The sequence below is a fragment of the Chiloscyllium punctatum genome, chromosome 39 (genome assembly GCF_047496795.1).
Source record: "Chiloscyllium punctatum isolate Juve2018m chromosome 39, sChiPun1.3, whole genome shotgun sequence".
In the NCBI taxonomy this organism is placed as follows: Eukaryota; Metazoa; Chordata; class Chondrichthyes; order Orectolobiformes; family Hemiscylliidae; genus Chiloscyllium; species Chiloscyllium punctatum.
The window spans coordinates 32,075,924-32,092,128 of record NC_092777.1 but is presented as its reverse complement, the minus strand read 5'-3'; the positions used below and the strand labels follow the sequence as shown (position 1 = coordinate 32,092,128).

General features: G+C 43.0%; 1 protein-coding gene across 1 annotated transcript in view; it reads right to left on the bottom strand.

Moving 5' to 3' along the window:
• The window catches only part of ddx41 (DEAD-box helicase 41), a 44,801-nt gene that overhangs the window by 15,135 nt on the left and 13,461 nt on the right, over positions 1-16,205 (bottom strand). Inside the window, exons 6-9 of the mRNA XM_072558406.1 lie at positions 14,158-14,294; positions 10,232-10,304; positions 9,255-9,408; positions 6,984-7,120 (exon numbers count right to left, since the gene is read on the bottom strand). Of these exons, the coding sequence (XP_072414507.1) occupies positions 6,984-7,120; positions 9,255-9,408; positions 10,232-10,304; positions 14,158-14,294 (501 nt within the window). The remainder of the gene's footprint in view (positions 1-6,983; positions 7,121-9,254; positions 9,409-10,231; positions 10,305-14,157; positions 14,295-16,205) is intronic.

Sequence of the window (16,205 nt, the reverse complement as noted above, 5' to 3'; positions counted from 1 at the left end):
AGGTACCATCACTAGTGCTTTCATCACCTTTGAGCAATAATTGCTTATTGACTTTCAGTTTTGGATCTTCCAGGGCTATTCAGTTCCTGATCTCAATACTGTATGAGCTCAAACATGGACAAAAGAGCTAAATTTCAGAAGGGAGGTGCGAGTGACCAAAACTGGAGTTAATGGGAATGTGGGAAAATCTCTCCGCTGGCTGTAATCATGTCTAGCCTGAGGGAATATAACACAGTCAGTCTTCCTAGCTCCAAGACCACTTTACAGGAGCTCCTCATAGTGGTGTCCCAGGCTCAACCGTGCTCAACTGCTTTATCACAAAGCCAGAAGTGGGGATGTTCGCCGATGATTACACAATAATCTGTATAATCTACAACTCCTCAGATACATGTCAACATACATCAAGACCACGGAATCCATCAGAGCTAGCACAGTTGTATGAAGCAGAAATAATGTGTGCCTAATTTACAGGGGTCCTTCAAAGATGGATAATGGGGATCCTGTACATGTAGAAAACTGGACCAGCAGAAGGTATTTGATAAGGTGCTGCACATTAATACACAAGTAGAGATCAAATGGAGTTAGGGGTAATTCATGAGCTTGGATTGAGAATTGGCAAACCATCAGAAAGTAGAAAGTTGGGATAAATGGGACTTTCCTGGTTGGCAAGATGTAACTAGCAAGGTGCCACAGGATTCGGTCCTCAGGCCCCAACTATTTACAATAGATTTCACAGCTACCTAGATTACACCTCCTTCCACACTGCTCCCCGTAAAAACGCTATCCCATATTCCCAATTCCTTCGCCTCCGCCGCATCTGCTCCCAGGAGGAACAATTCCAATACCAAACAATTCCAATACCGGACTCCTTCTTCAAAGACCGCAATTTCCCGTCAGATGTGGTTGACGATGCTCTCCACCGCATCTCCTCCACTTCCTGCTCCTCTGCCCTTGAACCCCGCCCCTCCAATCACCACCAGGACAGAACCCCACTGGTCCTCACCTACCACCCCACCAACCTCCAGATACATCGTATCGTCCTTCGTCATTTCCGCCACCTCCAAACAGATCCCACCACCAAGGATATATTTCCCTCCCCTCCCCTATCAGTTTTCCGGAAAGACCACTCCCTCCACGACTCCCTCATCAGGTCCACACCCCCCCACCACTCCCGGCACCTTCCCCTGCAACCGCAAGAAATACAAAACTTGCGCCCACACCTCCCCCCTCACTTCCCTCCAAGGCCCCAAGAGATCCTTCCATATCTGTCACAAATTCACCTGCACCTCCACACATCATTTGCTGCACCCGATGTGGCCTCCTCTACAGTGGGGAGAAAGGCCACCTACTTGTGGAACATTTCAGAGAACACCTCTGGGACCAACCCAACCGCCCCGTGGCTGAACACTTTAACTCCCCCTCCCACTCCGCCAAGGATATGCAGGTCCTTGGCCTCCTCCATCGCCAGACCATGGCAACACGACGCCTGGAGGAAGAGTACCTCATCGTCCACCTCGAAACCCTCCAACCACAAGGGATGAATGCAGATTTCTCCAGCTTTCTCATTTCCCCTACCCCCTTTTCTCAGTCCCAACCCTCAGACTCAGCACCGCCTTCTTGACCTGCAATCTTCTTCCCGACCTCTCTGCCCCCACCCCTTCTCCGGCCTATCACCCTCACCTTAACCTCCTTCCACCTATCGCATTCCCAACGCCCCTCCCCCAAGTCCCTCCTCCCCACCTTTTATCTTAGCCTGCTTGGCACACCTTCCTCATTCCTGAAGAAGGACTTCTGCCCGAAATGTCGATTCTCCTGCTCCTTGGATGCTGCCTGACTTGCTGCGCTTTTCCAGCAATACATTTTTCAGCACGTATAATCATTATCTTATGAAATGTCAGAGAAGGTCAAGAGTCTGAATTGTCTATGCCTGCTCCTAGTTCTTGAGCTGAGACCCAGCAATATCCAAGTTTCAGCTAACAAAAAAATCTAATAATCATCTCTTAACATTCACTGGCATCACCATTGCTAAACACTCCCAACATCCTGGGAGTTACCAATGACCAGAAATTGAACCGGATTAGCCACATCAATACAGTGGCCACAACAGCAGGTCAGACGGTATGGGTCTTGCAGCAAGTAACTGTTCTGATCACCCAAAATCTGTCCAGCATTGACAATTTTATGTCAGGAGCACAATGGAATACTCCCCACTTGCCTGGATAACAGCAGCTCCAACAACACTGAAGCAGCTTGATACTAACCAGGACAAAGTAGCCCACCTGACCAACCACATATCCATAAACCTTCATTCTCTCTGCCACCAATGCTCAGTAGCATTAGTATTTACCACAAGATACATACCTCAACAAGGTGCACAACAAAAATTCACTGAGGCTCCTTAGACAGCACCTTCCAAATACACAACTACTACTATCTAGAAGGACAACAATTGCAGTTATGTCATCACCTGCAAGTTCACCTCCAATCCGCTCAGCACGCTGACATGGAAATACATCTCCATTTCTTCAGTGATGCTGGGTCAAAATCCTGAAACTTTCTCTTTAGCATATTATGGGTCTAGCTACACCAAACTGACTTCAACGGTTCAAAAACACAGTCCATCACCATCTTCTCAGTGATCAACAGGGGTGGTCAATAAATGCTATGAAACCAGCAATGCCCATATCCTAAAGATATTTTTTTTTAATCATGCAATGTTTGCAACATGTTTATACTCCCAGCAGTGGCTTGAGGCTTAACAACATTTCTTAACAGTGATTTGAATATTTCTAAATAAGAGAAGAAACGACCTCTCAGTTTTCCTGCCAATATTCAACCCTCAACAAATTTATCTCACCGTGACTTGAGAGGTCCTTTTATGTGAAAATCAGCTGTCAGGTTTCCCTTGGAAGTTGTTCAGAAAATGCACAGCTCAGTTTAACAGTGTCACTTCCCTACTGATTCAGAGTGAGTAATAACTATAGGTCACACTGATGTTCCCTTTCTTCCTTTAGACAGGGCAGTAACAGCAAAGGCTGACATCAGACAACTAAAACATTGCACAGCTATGATCCCAATTGACTTTATTACTGGACAAGAAAGATTCCAGACTAAAATCTGGCTTGACAGATTATTTTTGGATTTTAACAAGCTGCTTTTTCATTAAAACACGAACGTACAATACTGCAAATTCAGATTTAACAATGAAACAGAAGTTTATTATGCAAAAGAAATGAAGGTGGAATAAACCAAATTACTTACATTTTACAAATTTAATCTTTTTCAAATATGGAAAAACACAAGCCCATTAATCTCATACAATATTTCATTATAGTATTCACACCAGACAGAATTTCCTTCTCTTTCACATCTCAACAGCTTAATTTAATTGTGGTTTCAATTCCCTGTCTGAAGGAGCTCCCAGCCCTGCCGAGTTTTCACCATCCCCCCAGACCTCCCCCTCACTGAGGATGAATGATCAGTCCTCAGCAAAGGACTCACCTTCATCCTCCTCCGTCCACACGTCAATGAATTTAATACAATCCGTGACGTCGAACAATTCTTCCATCGCCTCCGCCTCCGCCTCCGAACTTACTTTCACAATCAGGATTCCCGCCCACCTCCGACACACTGCATCCACCTGGACACCCCACGCTGGCCTATTACCTGCCCTCGACCTCTTCATTTCCAACTGCCGCCGGGACATTAACCGTATCAACCTGTCTACCCCCCTCCCCCACTCCAACCTCTCACCCTCAAAACGCGCAGCCCTCCAAACCCTCTGCTCCAATCCCAACCTCACCCATCAAGCCAGCGGATAAAGGGGGCGCAGTGGTAGTCTGGCGCACTGACCTCTACACCGGTGAAGCCAAACGTCAACTCGAGGACACCTCTTCCTACTGCCCCCTCGACCATGACCCCACCCCCCATCACCAAACCATCATCTCCCAGACCATACAGAACCTCATCACCTCAGGAGATCTCCCACCCACAGCTTCCAACCTCATAGTCCGGGAAGCCCGCACCGCCCGGCTCTACCTCCTTCCCAAGATCCACAAGCCTCACCACCCTGGCCGACCCATTGTCTCAGCATGCTCCTGCCCCACTGAACTCATCTCTACCTACCTTGACACTGTCCTATCCCCCCTAGTCCAAGAACTCCCCACAATATGCTCGAGATACCACCCACAACCTCCACCTCCTCCAAGACTTCCGTTTCCCCGGTCCCCAACGCCTCATCTTCACCATGGATGTCCAATCCCTCTACACCTCCATCCGCCATGACCAGGGCCTAAAAGCCCTCCGTTTTTTCCTCTCCAGACGTCCCCACCAGTACCCTTCCACCGACGCTCTCATTCGTTTGGCCGAACTGGTTCTCATCCTTAACAATTTCTCCTTTGAATCCTCCCACTTCCTCCAGACCAAAGGGGTAGCCATGGGCACACGTATGGGCCCCAGCTATGCCTGTCTCTTTGTTGGCTACGTAGAGCAGTTGATCTTCCGTAATTACACCGGCACCACTCCCCACCTCTTCCTCCGCTACATTGATGACTGCATTGGCTCCCGCGAGGAGGTTGAGAAATTCATCATCTTCAACACATTCCACCCTGACCTTAAATTTACCTGGACCATCTCTGACACCTCCCTCCCCTTCCTGGACCTCTCCATCTCTATTAATGACGACCGACTTGACACTGACATTTTTTACAAACCCACCGACTCCCACAGCTACCTGGAGTACACCTCTTCCCACCCTACCTCTTGCAAAAATGCCATCCCGTATTCCCAATTTCTCCGCCTCCGCCGGATCTGCTCCCAGGAGGACCAGTTCCACCACAGAACACACCAGATGGCCTCCTTCTTTAGAAACCGCAATTTCCCTTCCCACGTGATTAAAGATGCCCTCCAACGCAATTCGTCCACATCCCGCACCTCCGCCCTCAGACCCCACCCCTCCAACCATAACAAGAACAGAACGCCCCTGGTGCTCACCTTCCACCCTACCAACCTTTGCATAAACCAAATCATCCGCCAACATTTCCGCCACCTCCAAACAGACCCCACCACCAGGAATATATTTCCCTCCCCATCCCTTTCCACCTTCCGCAAAGACCGTTCCCTCCGTGACTACCTGGTCAGGTCCACACCCCCCTACAACCCGCCCTCCCATTCTGGCACTTTCCCCTGCCACTGCAGGAACTGTAAAACCTGTGCCCACACCTCCTCCCTCACCTCTATCCAAGGCCCTAAAGGAGCCTTCCACATCCAAAGTTTTACTTGCACATCCACTAATATCATTTATTGTATCCGTTGCTCCCGATGCGGTCTCCTCTACATTGGGGAGACTGGGCGCCTCCTAGCAGAGCGTTTTACGGAACATGTCCAGGACACCCGCACCAATCAACCACACCGCCCCGTGGCCCAACATTTCAACTCCCCCTCCCACTCTGCCGAGGACATGGAGGTCCTGGGCCTCCTTCACCGCCACTCCCTCACCACCAGATTCCTGGAGGAAGAACGCCTCATCTTCCGCCTCAGGCATCAATGTGGACTTCAACAGTTTCCTCATTTCCCTTTGCCCCACCTCACCCTAGTTCCAAACTTCCAGCTCAGCACTGTCCCCATGACTTGTCCGACCTGCCTATCTCTTTTTCCACCTATCCACTCCACCCTCTCCTCCCTGACCTATCACCTTCATCTCCTCCCCCACTCACCCATTGTACTCTATGCTACTTTCTCCCCACCCCCACCCTCCTCTAGCTTATCTCTCCACGCTTCAGGCTCACTGCCTTTATTTCTGATCAACGGCATATGCCCGAAACGTCGATTTTGAAGCTCCTTGGATGCTGCCTGAACTGCTGTGCTCTTCCAGCACCACTAATCCAGAATCTGGTTTCCAGCATCTGCAGTCATTGTTTTTACCAACTGTCATACACATCCAGCTTCAGCCAGGTTTTCTGCAAACTGCACAAACTGAAACTTAAAGGCTATTTTTCTCCAAGCTATGGATGCTTAAATGGTGTTGTATACAAAGTGTTGATATAAAAAGGTATCTCTATGTCCTACTTCAAAGAAAATAAACAGGTGCAGCAAATAATTAAGAAAGCAAATGGTATATGTGTTCAGAAGTAGTGATGTCTTGCTGCAGTGATGCAAAAACTTGGTGAGATCACATCTGGAGGATTGCATGGAATTCTGGTCTCCTTACCTAAGGAAGGATATATTTGCCATAGAAGGAGTGCAGCAGTGATTCACTCAGCTGATACCTAGTGGACATGAGAATGGCAGGACTGCTCTTTGAAGAGAGATTAGTTTGACTAGGACTCTACTGGCTGAAGTTTAGAAGGCTGAGTCAGGATCTCTTTGAAACATGCATAATTCTAATAGGGCTGGGCATAAAAGATGCAGGCAGGGTGTGTTCCCTGGGTCGGAGTCTAGAACTAGGGATCACAACCTCAGGATAAACTATCTCGGACTGTGATAAGGAAAATTGATGGTGAACCCATTCTCTACCACAGAAAACTGTGGAGACCGAGTCACTGAATGTATTCAAGAAGAATCATAAGTTATTAGGTTTTTAAAGGCATTGAGGGATATGAGAAGAGAGTGGGAATATGGCACTGACATAGATCAACCATAAATCTTCTGAATGACAGACCAGGCTCAATGAGTCGAATGGTCCATTCCTGCTCCTGTTTTCTATGTTTCCAGAAGTATTGTTCCCTTAAGACCAAAAAACTGAGAATCTTCTTTCTGAAATCATTGGTAACCTTGCCCAATGTAAACAAATCCCATTACTCACCCTGAAGACTGACTCTGATATTGAATGTTTTAAAAATGTACAGCTACAGAAATACTTAAAAGCTAGTCATTAAATTCCTTCAGAGGCGAAGAAATGTATCTGCCACTAGTCAAAACTCAAGAATCTAAATAAATTATATTAAACTATATAAAAATCACACACCTTACATCACAGTACATACCGCTTGACAACTTCCATCTGCTCCTTGATGGACATGCCACCGATACAAAGGGCACAGCGAAGCTGTGGAAAACCATCTTCTTCCAGCAAGCGGCAATAATAATCGATAATTCCATGGGTCTGTCTCGCTAACTCTCTCTGCATGGGAATGAAAGCAACACTTGCTTCAGTACATCTGTCAGTGTGTGGTGTTTATGTCAAGATATTTCTATTCACAAAATATTGAGCAATGTCATATCAATCATAACAGCATAAAAGACTGTAAAGCAACACAAGTCAAAATGATCTATATTGATTTTCACACCTCAAGTTATTGAGGATAGGAAGGTGGAGACCATGAGTAATCTTAATGCAATCATTAGTAACCTTAGGGTGGGCTCTGAGTGATTTAATAGGTTTCGACTCTGGTTTGGTTTCAAGTTGAGAATGCATATCTGGTATAAACAGGCAGGTAAAGAGTTAAGTTCTGAGTTTTGTGAATGAAGAGGTTCAGCTGAACATGACTCAGATCAGATAAGAACTTACAGTTAACAATGGAGTACTGGAAGCAAGGGTAGTGGGTAAACAAGGTGGAAAAGCAGTCGTTACTTAGAACCATTTAACAATATTGGAAGCATTCAGTATGCAAGGGGCCAGCTAACAAGGGAAAAGGTATCCATCATAAGCACCACACAAGGTTAAGAGCATTCATTGTATAACAGTAAAGGGTTTGGTCTCGGTTAATGATATCCTTTGATTATAATGGTCACCCAATTAATACATATGCTGCCTTATCTGGATGCGCCTCCCTGCAAAATGACTTCCTCATTGAGAAAATGCTGTTCCAGAGAAGACCATGAACTCATTACTCTATGCACATTCTCTCTCCCTCCAGGACCCAAAATAAAGATGAAGGAGGTAAAACTATACAGGTCTCTGAGCATTTTTCTTCGACTGAGGGGGGGAAAATCGGGACAACAGAGCCACACCCAATGGTGCGACAGAAGTTTCTTCTTTCAGTTCGTTGTAAAAGTTAAGTATTGGTTAACTATTCTTAATCTTCCTGATTTCACTTACCATGGCTGATATAGAAAACAAATGCCAGACCAACTAGAGAAAGTACTCACAAAGGTTTAGGCAAATATAAAAGGACTGAAGTAAATCATATTACCCTCAGAATTCCTGGTAGCAAAGAGGATATATATCATCCTATACTGTATTTGCTGTCAAAGTATTTGATGGGAAAATGAAGAGAGAGCATTACCATATCTCTCTCATGTTCAAGCAATTAATTCTGCCAGTATTTACCAAATGTCTACTGGAATTGCGAGAACAAGGTGACAAAAAAAAAATCAAAAGCAGAGAACTACAATATAAGGTAGTCATTCAGATTACAGGGAGGTAGATAATTCCATAAGGGTCTTCAGGATCCTAAGCAAGAGTACAGCTTATTCATAATTGTGAATTTGATTCACAAATAAGTAACACACATTATCAGAATTTGTAAATGATGCCAAAAGGGAGATACGGATAACACAAGGAAGAATACATCATAACACAAGGCTGCATTCAAACTATTGCAGACTGGACGGTTAAGTGGTAGAGATTTTGATTAAAGTCAAGTGCTGCACTTTGGATGGAGTAATTAGCTACGGTTTCTAAGTAAAATACTGAGTTCAGTAGATAGACAAATCAAGATCAAATGCAGGTGAGTAAATCATTAAAATCAATTTTGGAAGTCAGCAATTAAAAATGCAAACATGTAAAGAAATAGGATTTAATTCTAGGTATATGATTCTAAAATCAGTGTATCAATGCTCAACTTGGATAAGACAGGAGTAGGAACTAAGCAGTAGTTTCTTTCATGTGGATTGTGGTTGGAATTTGGAATTTCCTATAATAAGTAGAGGTTGAGGTTACCATAGAAGCTTTCAACCAAAACTAGCACAGTACTCAAAAGAAAAAAAATATAAAATTATGCACAATGTTTAAGATGAGTCCATTTGCGCACAGGAGATCCACGTGGAGTATAAACACTAATGAAGGCCAGTTAGGATGAATAGTCAGTTTCTGTGTTGGCTATTCTGTAGCATTGTGTCATCAGCTCTTCTGCTCCCATTTGTCATACTTCTCAGAGAGGAGTTCATCCTAACATCATTTAACATGATTATATGTTCCCAGTGACAAGGTTAAATATATACCAGTGTGAATTTTGCTTCACTTGATGATCCTCTAAAAATAAATCTGAGTATACGAATTAAAGAGCTATCTAAAGGAGCATTGTGGTACTTACAGATGGGCAGATGATAAGTCCATACGGACCCTCTCTCTTGGAGAATGGTAGCCTTTTCTCCTGCTCCTGGCAAAACATGATCATTGGTAAGGTGAACACCAGTGTCTTGCCAGAGCCAGTGAATGCAATTCCAATCATATCCCTGCCAGCCAAACTGAAATAGACAGGTAGGTGAGAGAACATCCAACACTGCAGAGTCAGGAAACTCCAGCACAATTCTAGCATTCATTATACCAGCCAAGTCACAGAAATTGTTTTGCAATTTGTCCTTCACTAATCACAGACATCGCCCTCTCAGCAATATTAATCATTAAATAGTAACCATGGATGATTACCCAAAACTACTGTACAGTATCTCTAAAAGCTAGTTTCCACGACACAGGATTAAGTGCAAATGCCAAAATATGCATAAATAACAAATGAGGCTGAGGCTTTCTTAGATGCCTACCATGTATTCCTGAATAGTAGAGAGCTGGATTCATGTGATGCGCAGGGGATATTAATAAGATCATACATTTTTAGAACTATATAAAGTATTAAGAATTATGTATTTTCAAATATCGTTTTACTTTCAATTTCCATGTCTCATGACACAAGGGGACAGGCCCAGTGCCTTCTGCATCATTATTCACACATACTTCAAAACTGGAGATCGTGGAGCATGCTGAGGATCTGCCTCATTTTCCAGTACCCACCTCAACAGCTTAGGAACATGAACAGATTTTAAGAAAAAACAAGAAAGCTCATTTCATCACTGAGCACATTCCCAGAATAAGGCTTTCCATTGAGGTTTACAGATCCAGAAGCAAGCTGACACATAAGTGCAAATTTCCAATCCAGTTCCTCAACTCAATAAAACAGTGATGGTACGAGTAAGTTGGCCAGCAATAATATCTAACACAGCGGGCGTACAATTACCTCTCTGCTGGATATCCTGATATTTCAATAGGTGTTTAATGTAAAATTCCAGTACTCACACAGTTGGAATTCCCTGGATCTGAATGGGTGTTGGATGTAAAATCCCCTTCTTTTTCAAGCCTTTCAAAATTGCTGGAAAGAAAATACTGAGAATTTTACCACAACTGTATAGTTGGCACACAGGATTTACACAGCATAAACCCCATATTTCTTGATTCATAGCTCAGTGATAGGAACATCACAAAATCAGTGCAAATCTAATTTCACAAAGTTATTTAATCATTTGATATTTCACAATAACGCAATAGAATTCTTCACTGGAACAGAAAATGAAGCAGTCCAGTCAGAAACTAGAATCCCAAAAACTAAACAAGGAAAACTACAAAGGTATGAGTAATGAGTTGCCTGCAATAAATTGGCATAACAGCAGATAGACAATGGCTAATATTTAAGGAACAACTGCATGCAAGCATGTCTTATTGCAGCTGTACAGGACCTTGATAAGACCACACCTGGAGTTGCTTTCAATTGCAGTTTTAGTCATCTACATAAGCAAAGATATACTTGCTGTGGAAGAAATGCAATGAAATCTCACCAAACTGGGTAAGCAAGTTTGCCAGATGAGGATAGATTGTGTCAACCAGTCCTGTATTCACTAACGTCTAGAAGGATGAGAGGGCATTTCATTTTAACCAATGAAGTTTTGGCAGGGTGATGCAGAATAGAATTAGGGAAGATGTTTCTCCTGGCCAGGGGACCATAACAGAGGGGTCACAGTCTCAGACTATGAGGTAGGCCATTTTGGATTGAAATGAGGAGAAAGTTCTTGCCCCAGAGTTTGGTGAAGCTCTGAAATTTCAGAAAAGGCTGTGGAAACCAATTCAAATAAAAATGTTTAACAAAGAAATGGAGATTTCTGGAGATTACAGGTGTCAAGTTTTATGGGCAGAGAACAGAAGTATAGCGTTGAAATGGAAGATAGGCCACAATCACGATGAATGTTGGAGCAGGCTTGGTGGGCTGAAAGACCAATTCCTGCTCCAATTTTCCAAGTTTAAACTGCATGAAATGGTATATTTCAGCTGGAAGAACAGGTAGAAGCAATATAAACAAAGGGATAAAATTATAAAGGGGTTTCAGGAGCAAAACACTTTGGGAGTACTTGATAACACATCACTGAAGGTGTTGGGCACATTGAGATTAAAAGAGCAAATGGCATGCCATAAACAAAAGACATTAAGTCCAAAAGCAAGTAAGCTTTGTTGAACTTTGTAAAACATTGGTGTGGCATGAAAGCAAGCATTGTGATCAATTCAGAGTATTGTACTTGAGGAAGGATCTAAGAACTTTACAGAGTTGTTGAAAAGATCTAACAAGAATGTTCCAGGAATGAGAAAGTTTGGTTATATAGATCGGTTGAAGAGATTGGGGTTGTACACCTTAGACAGAACAAGATTAAGGAGATATGCCCAAAATCATGACTGAACGGTAGCTAGGTTAAGAAACTGATCCCATTGATGGAAGGATTGAGAACTAGAGGATACCAAATAACTAAAAAGGGAAAAAAAATCTTTATACTTGGTGAGAGTTTAGGACTGGGAATGAGCTGTCTCATAATGCTGTGGAGGTGGATTCGACCAGGTTTTCTAAAGGATTGTATAAGTAACTGAAGGGAAAAGAAAATGTGCAGGGCTACAAGAAAAGGACAGGGTCGGTGTCAAGCCAAATTACCTGGCAGACAGCTTGGATGGGTTTGACTAGCTATGTGGCCAGTTTCAGTGCTTAAACCATTCAAAAAAAAAGTTAAATCAAAAATATTTGACAACAATGCAATTTTTTGCAGTGCCCAGTCTTTCTGCATACGTTTCAAACATGTTGAAATTTCAGTAAACATCTCAGTTGATCTGTGGCACCAATTTTCCATCACTGATGTTTAAATCAGACACTCAGCAATAGAAGCAGGTGGTTGAGAAGAGCTTAGTGTCTGGATCATAATAAAACTTCATAATAAGTAAAACATTGCAAGGCACAAGTCTAGCCATAAATGCTTACTCTCACACTTCCTCCCAACATCACAGATCTCCAGCTAGAACACATTTTCATCTACTCTGTGCAGTGGCTGGCAAAAATGAGAATTGTAGAAACAATTCCCAACTCAGACAACGTTTTAAAGACAATACATAATAGTATAGCAAAATGGCAGATTCCAGAGGGTTGCAATCTTTAACATTTGGTGGATTTAAATTCCTTCATTTCACACTTGGGTAGAATTGATGTCATTGGGAAGACAGCCAGTGTTTGAAGCTAGGCTCCACCCTGAATATGATCCAGCATTGGAGTTTGAAATATCAATCGTTATTATCCAATATTGTGAGCATCCTGACTGATTAATTCACTGCATCAACTTCATTTTTCTATTTTGGATCCTGTATCTCTGCAAGCAGTACAAACTAAAGTGGAACAGATTCTAGAATTAGATGGATGTGGAGGTGCACGTGTTGGACTCGGGTGGACAAGGTCAGAAGTCAGATGACACCAGGTTGTAGTCCAACAGGTTTATTTGAAATCACAAGCTTTCAGAGTGTTGTCTCTTCATCAGGTGAAGTGAGAGAGAAGCATACAGGCACGGAATTTATTGGCAGAGGGGTCAAAAGATCATAGAAATGATGTGAATGGAGTGTCAACAGGCCAGTAATAATACTATTATTCAGCCTGTCAACACTCCACTCACACCATTTCTATGATCTTTTGATCTCTCTGCCAATAAATTCTGTGTCTGCGTGCCACTGTCACACTTCTCCTGACGAAGGGGCAATGCTCCAAAAGCTCGTGATTTCAAATAAACACGTTGGACTATAATTTGCTGTCATCTGATCTAGATTTAGATTGACCAAATACTTTTTTATGCTGAAGTATTCTTTCCAGGAGTCTGTAGTTACTTGAAATTGACTCATAGTCGCCTTATCGCAGAATGCTGAAGTCAAAATGTTGGGCAATCAGCAAGTTGGTGATCAGCAGTCAGCAGTCAGCAGTCTGAATATAATGACAGAACCTGGTCGATTTCACTTCTGGCCTTTCGTCTTTGGAAGTAGCAGTCACAATACATACAAATGACTGAAGGGAGTCGAATCCAAAAGCGATCTTCCAATCACTTGCCAGCACAGTGAACCAGAGAGGCTTTCAGCTTCTAACTGCTTTCTCTCTCTCGGAAAGCCTGTAACCTAATATCTCACTAGCTTCCTCTGTATCCTTTCCATCTTAAAGCCTATCACTAACGTAGCATGAGGCACATGGCCCTGGTATGTGGGCAGAGATGCGAAGACCCAAATTCTGTTAGATCATGGGGCTGAATAGATAGGTTGAAGCACAATTGTTTGCAAAACCAACATTCTCAACACTTTTCTGGAACATTAGAGACTGTTAGCTCGAAGACTGCTGCCACTGTCTCACAGAGTAACACCTTCTTCCAAGTAGGTTACAATATCTGGTTGGCATGGATGAGTTGGACTGAAGAGTCTGTTTCCATCTCTATGACTCAAAGACAATTTGGGTCCCATTTAATCACCAACCACCTTTGTTCTAATCAAAACACTCAAAGTTTGCAATAGGCAAACTGTAGAACAGATTACATAACCCCTACATTGTGTCCAAAACATAACTTTTTAAACCTTATGACTATAGATTATTATTTGTATACATCTTATGCTATGTGTACATTGCCTGCCTTACAATAGTGACTACGTGGTTTAAAAAAAAACTTTATTGACAAGGTAGCTTGCAGGAATCCTGAGGTGGTAAAACTCTTAGTTGCCAGTCCTTGCTTAGCTCATATTCACTGCTCCATCAGCGACTGAGCTATTTTCCCCTCAATGTCTGCTGTTCTCCTAAAGCAAGACTTAGTCCCTGATCTCCACCTCAAGCTCTAACCGTCTTCCTGCCAAGTCCAATCCCAGTGTCCACACCTCAATGTTTCAATTACTCTTACCTGGTGGAAACTTCATTTCCCTGAAATGTTTGACAGGACAAGGCAGGCCCTCCCCCTCCACCAGGATGTGATATTTCTTCCGCACACGCTCGTTGCGGGCTTCGGGCATGTTGCGTATATACCGTGGTGGGTTCCAGCTGCAAAGAAATACCAACATTAATGGTGACAATGCCTGCATTAGGCAATTCAATCATTCAAACTCAAATGCAATTCTGTGCATTTGAAATTGAAACACAGAACTGCACAGCATAGGAATGGGCCCATTGGCCCACAATGTTGCAATGAGCATGATGCCAAATTAAAGTAGCCCCTTCTGCCTGCACGTGGTGCGTATCCTTCCATCCCTTGCAATATTTGTGTGCTTATCTTGAAGTCCCTTAACCACCCTGTCATATCTGAATAGAATATCCTTTTTCTGCCTCCACCACCACCCCTGGCAGTGCGCTCTGGACTCCTACCATGCTGGAAAAAAACAGCTGTGCAATTCAGAATCCTTTACAAACTACTAAAGACTCTGAGGATAAATTGTTATTGTAAAGAATCGTGAAACCAAAATATTCCAACTATAAGAACTATTATTAATGTGGCTTTATGTTGGAGTAATATAAAACAAATGCTCCAATCTCTCTCGTACCTTAACATTGTCCCTTTTAGTGTGGTTCAGATTTTCCCCTTAAAGCTGCAATAATAACAAAGAAAAACATCTTAAGGCACTTCACTAAGCATATACTCAATTAAGGAAGGAATTTTGACATTGCCAATTGCTTGGATCAGACCAAACCCCCTCAAAACATTAAGATGAAAGCCTAGGCCCAAACATTTTCTCATTTTAAAGGCAAGTCCAAATGCATTTTGACTGATCAAACCACCAGTTTTGAAGCAAAATACGCTTCATTCATACATTAAGTTAAAAGCCAACAAAGAAAGAAGAAATTGGAATAATAGCTTTATTGGAAAACTTAACATAATAAAACATTATTGAACTACTTACCAGTAACTGTTCTAATATAGTAACATCCCACAAACACACCCTTGGCAAAGGCAAATTCAGGAAAACAGATGGTCTCATGCGTCATTCAAGCAGCAAGAGAACCCAAGCTTTTAGCTGTATCACACAAAGCAAAAAACAGCTTCCACATCCAGCATCACAACCCCAGCGGCAACTGAGACTGAAAGCTAAAACTAAAAATCTTGGTTCTGTGGGAGCTTGACCCTACCCATTCTGCAATTCCAACTTGAAAAAAAAGCTCAAAGCCTCACAAGCTGTTTACTTTGCTGGCTTAGGAGCAGACTAATCATCACACAATTCAAAATTACAGTTATGGAGATGTACAGCAGAGAATACCTTTTAAATGTTGGAATTGTACCAGCCTCCACCACTGCCTCTGGTAGCTCATTCCAACACGCACAACCCCCTGCGTGAAAAAGTTGCCCCTTTTATATCTTTTTCCTCTCACTCTAAAGCTATGCCCTCTAGTTCTGGACTCCGCCACCCCAGGGAAAAAACCTTGTCCATTTACACTATCCATGCCCCTCATGATTTTACAAACCTCTATAAGGTCAACCCTCAGCCTCTGATGCTGCAGAGAAAACAGTCCCAGCCGATTCAGCCTCTCCCTATAGCTAAATCCTCCAACTCTGGAACACTCTTGTAAATCTTTTCTGAACCCTTTCAAGTTAAGCAACATCATTCCTATATGGAGATCAGTTTGCACAAATTACTCTAAAAGTGGCCTAATCAATGTCCTGTACAGCCGCAACATGACCTCTCAACTCCTACACTCAATGCTCTGACCAATGAAGGCAATCATACTATTATCCTATCTACCTGCACCTCCACTTTCAAGGAACTATAAGCCTGCACTCCAAGGTCTCTTTGGTCAGCAACGCTCCCCAGGACCTTATCATTAAGTGAATAAGCTGCGCCCTGATTTGTCATTCTATAATGCAGCACCTTATATTCATTAAAATTAAACTCTGTCTGCTATTCTCAGCCCATTGGCCCATCTGATCAAAATCCCATTGCATTCTGATGCAACTTTCTTCAC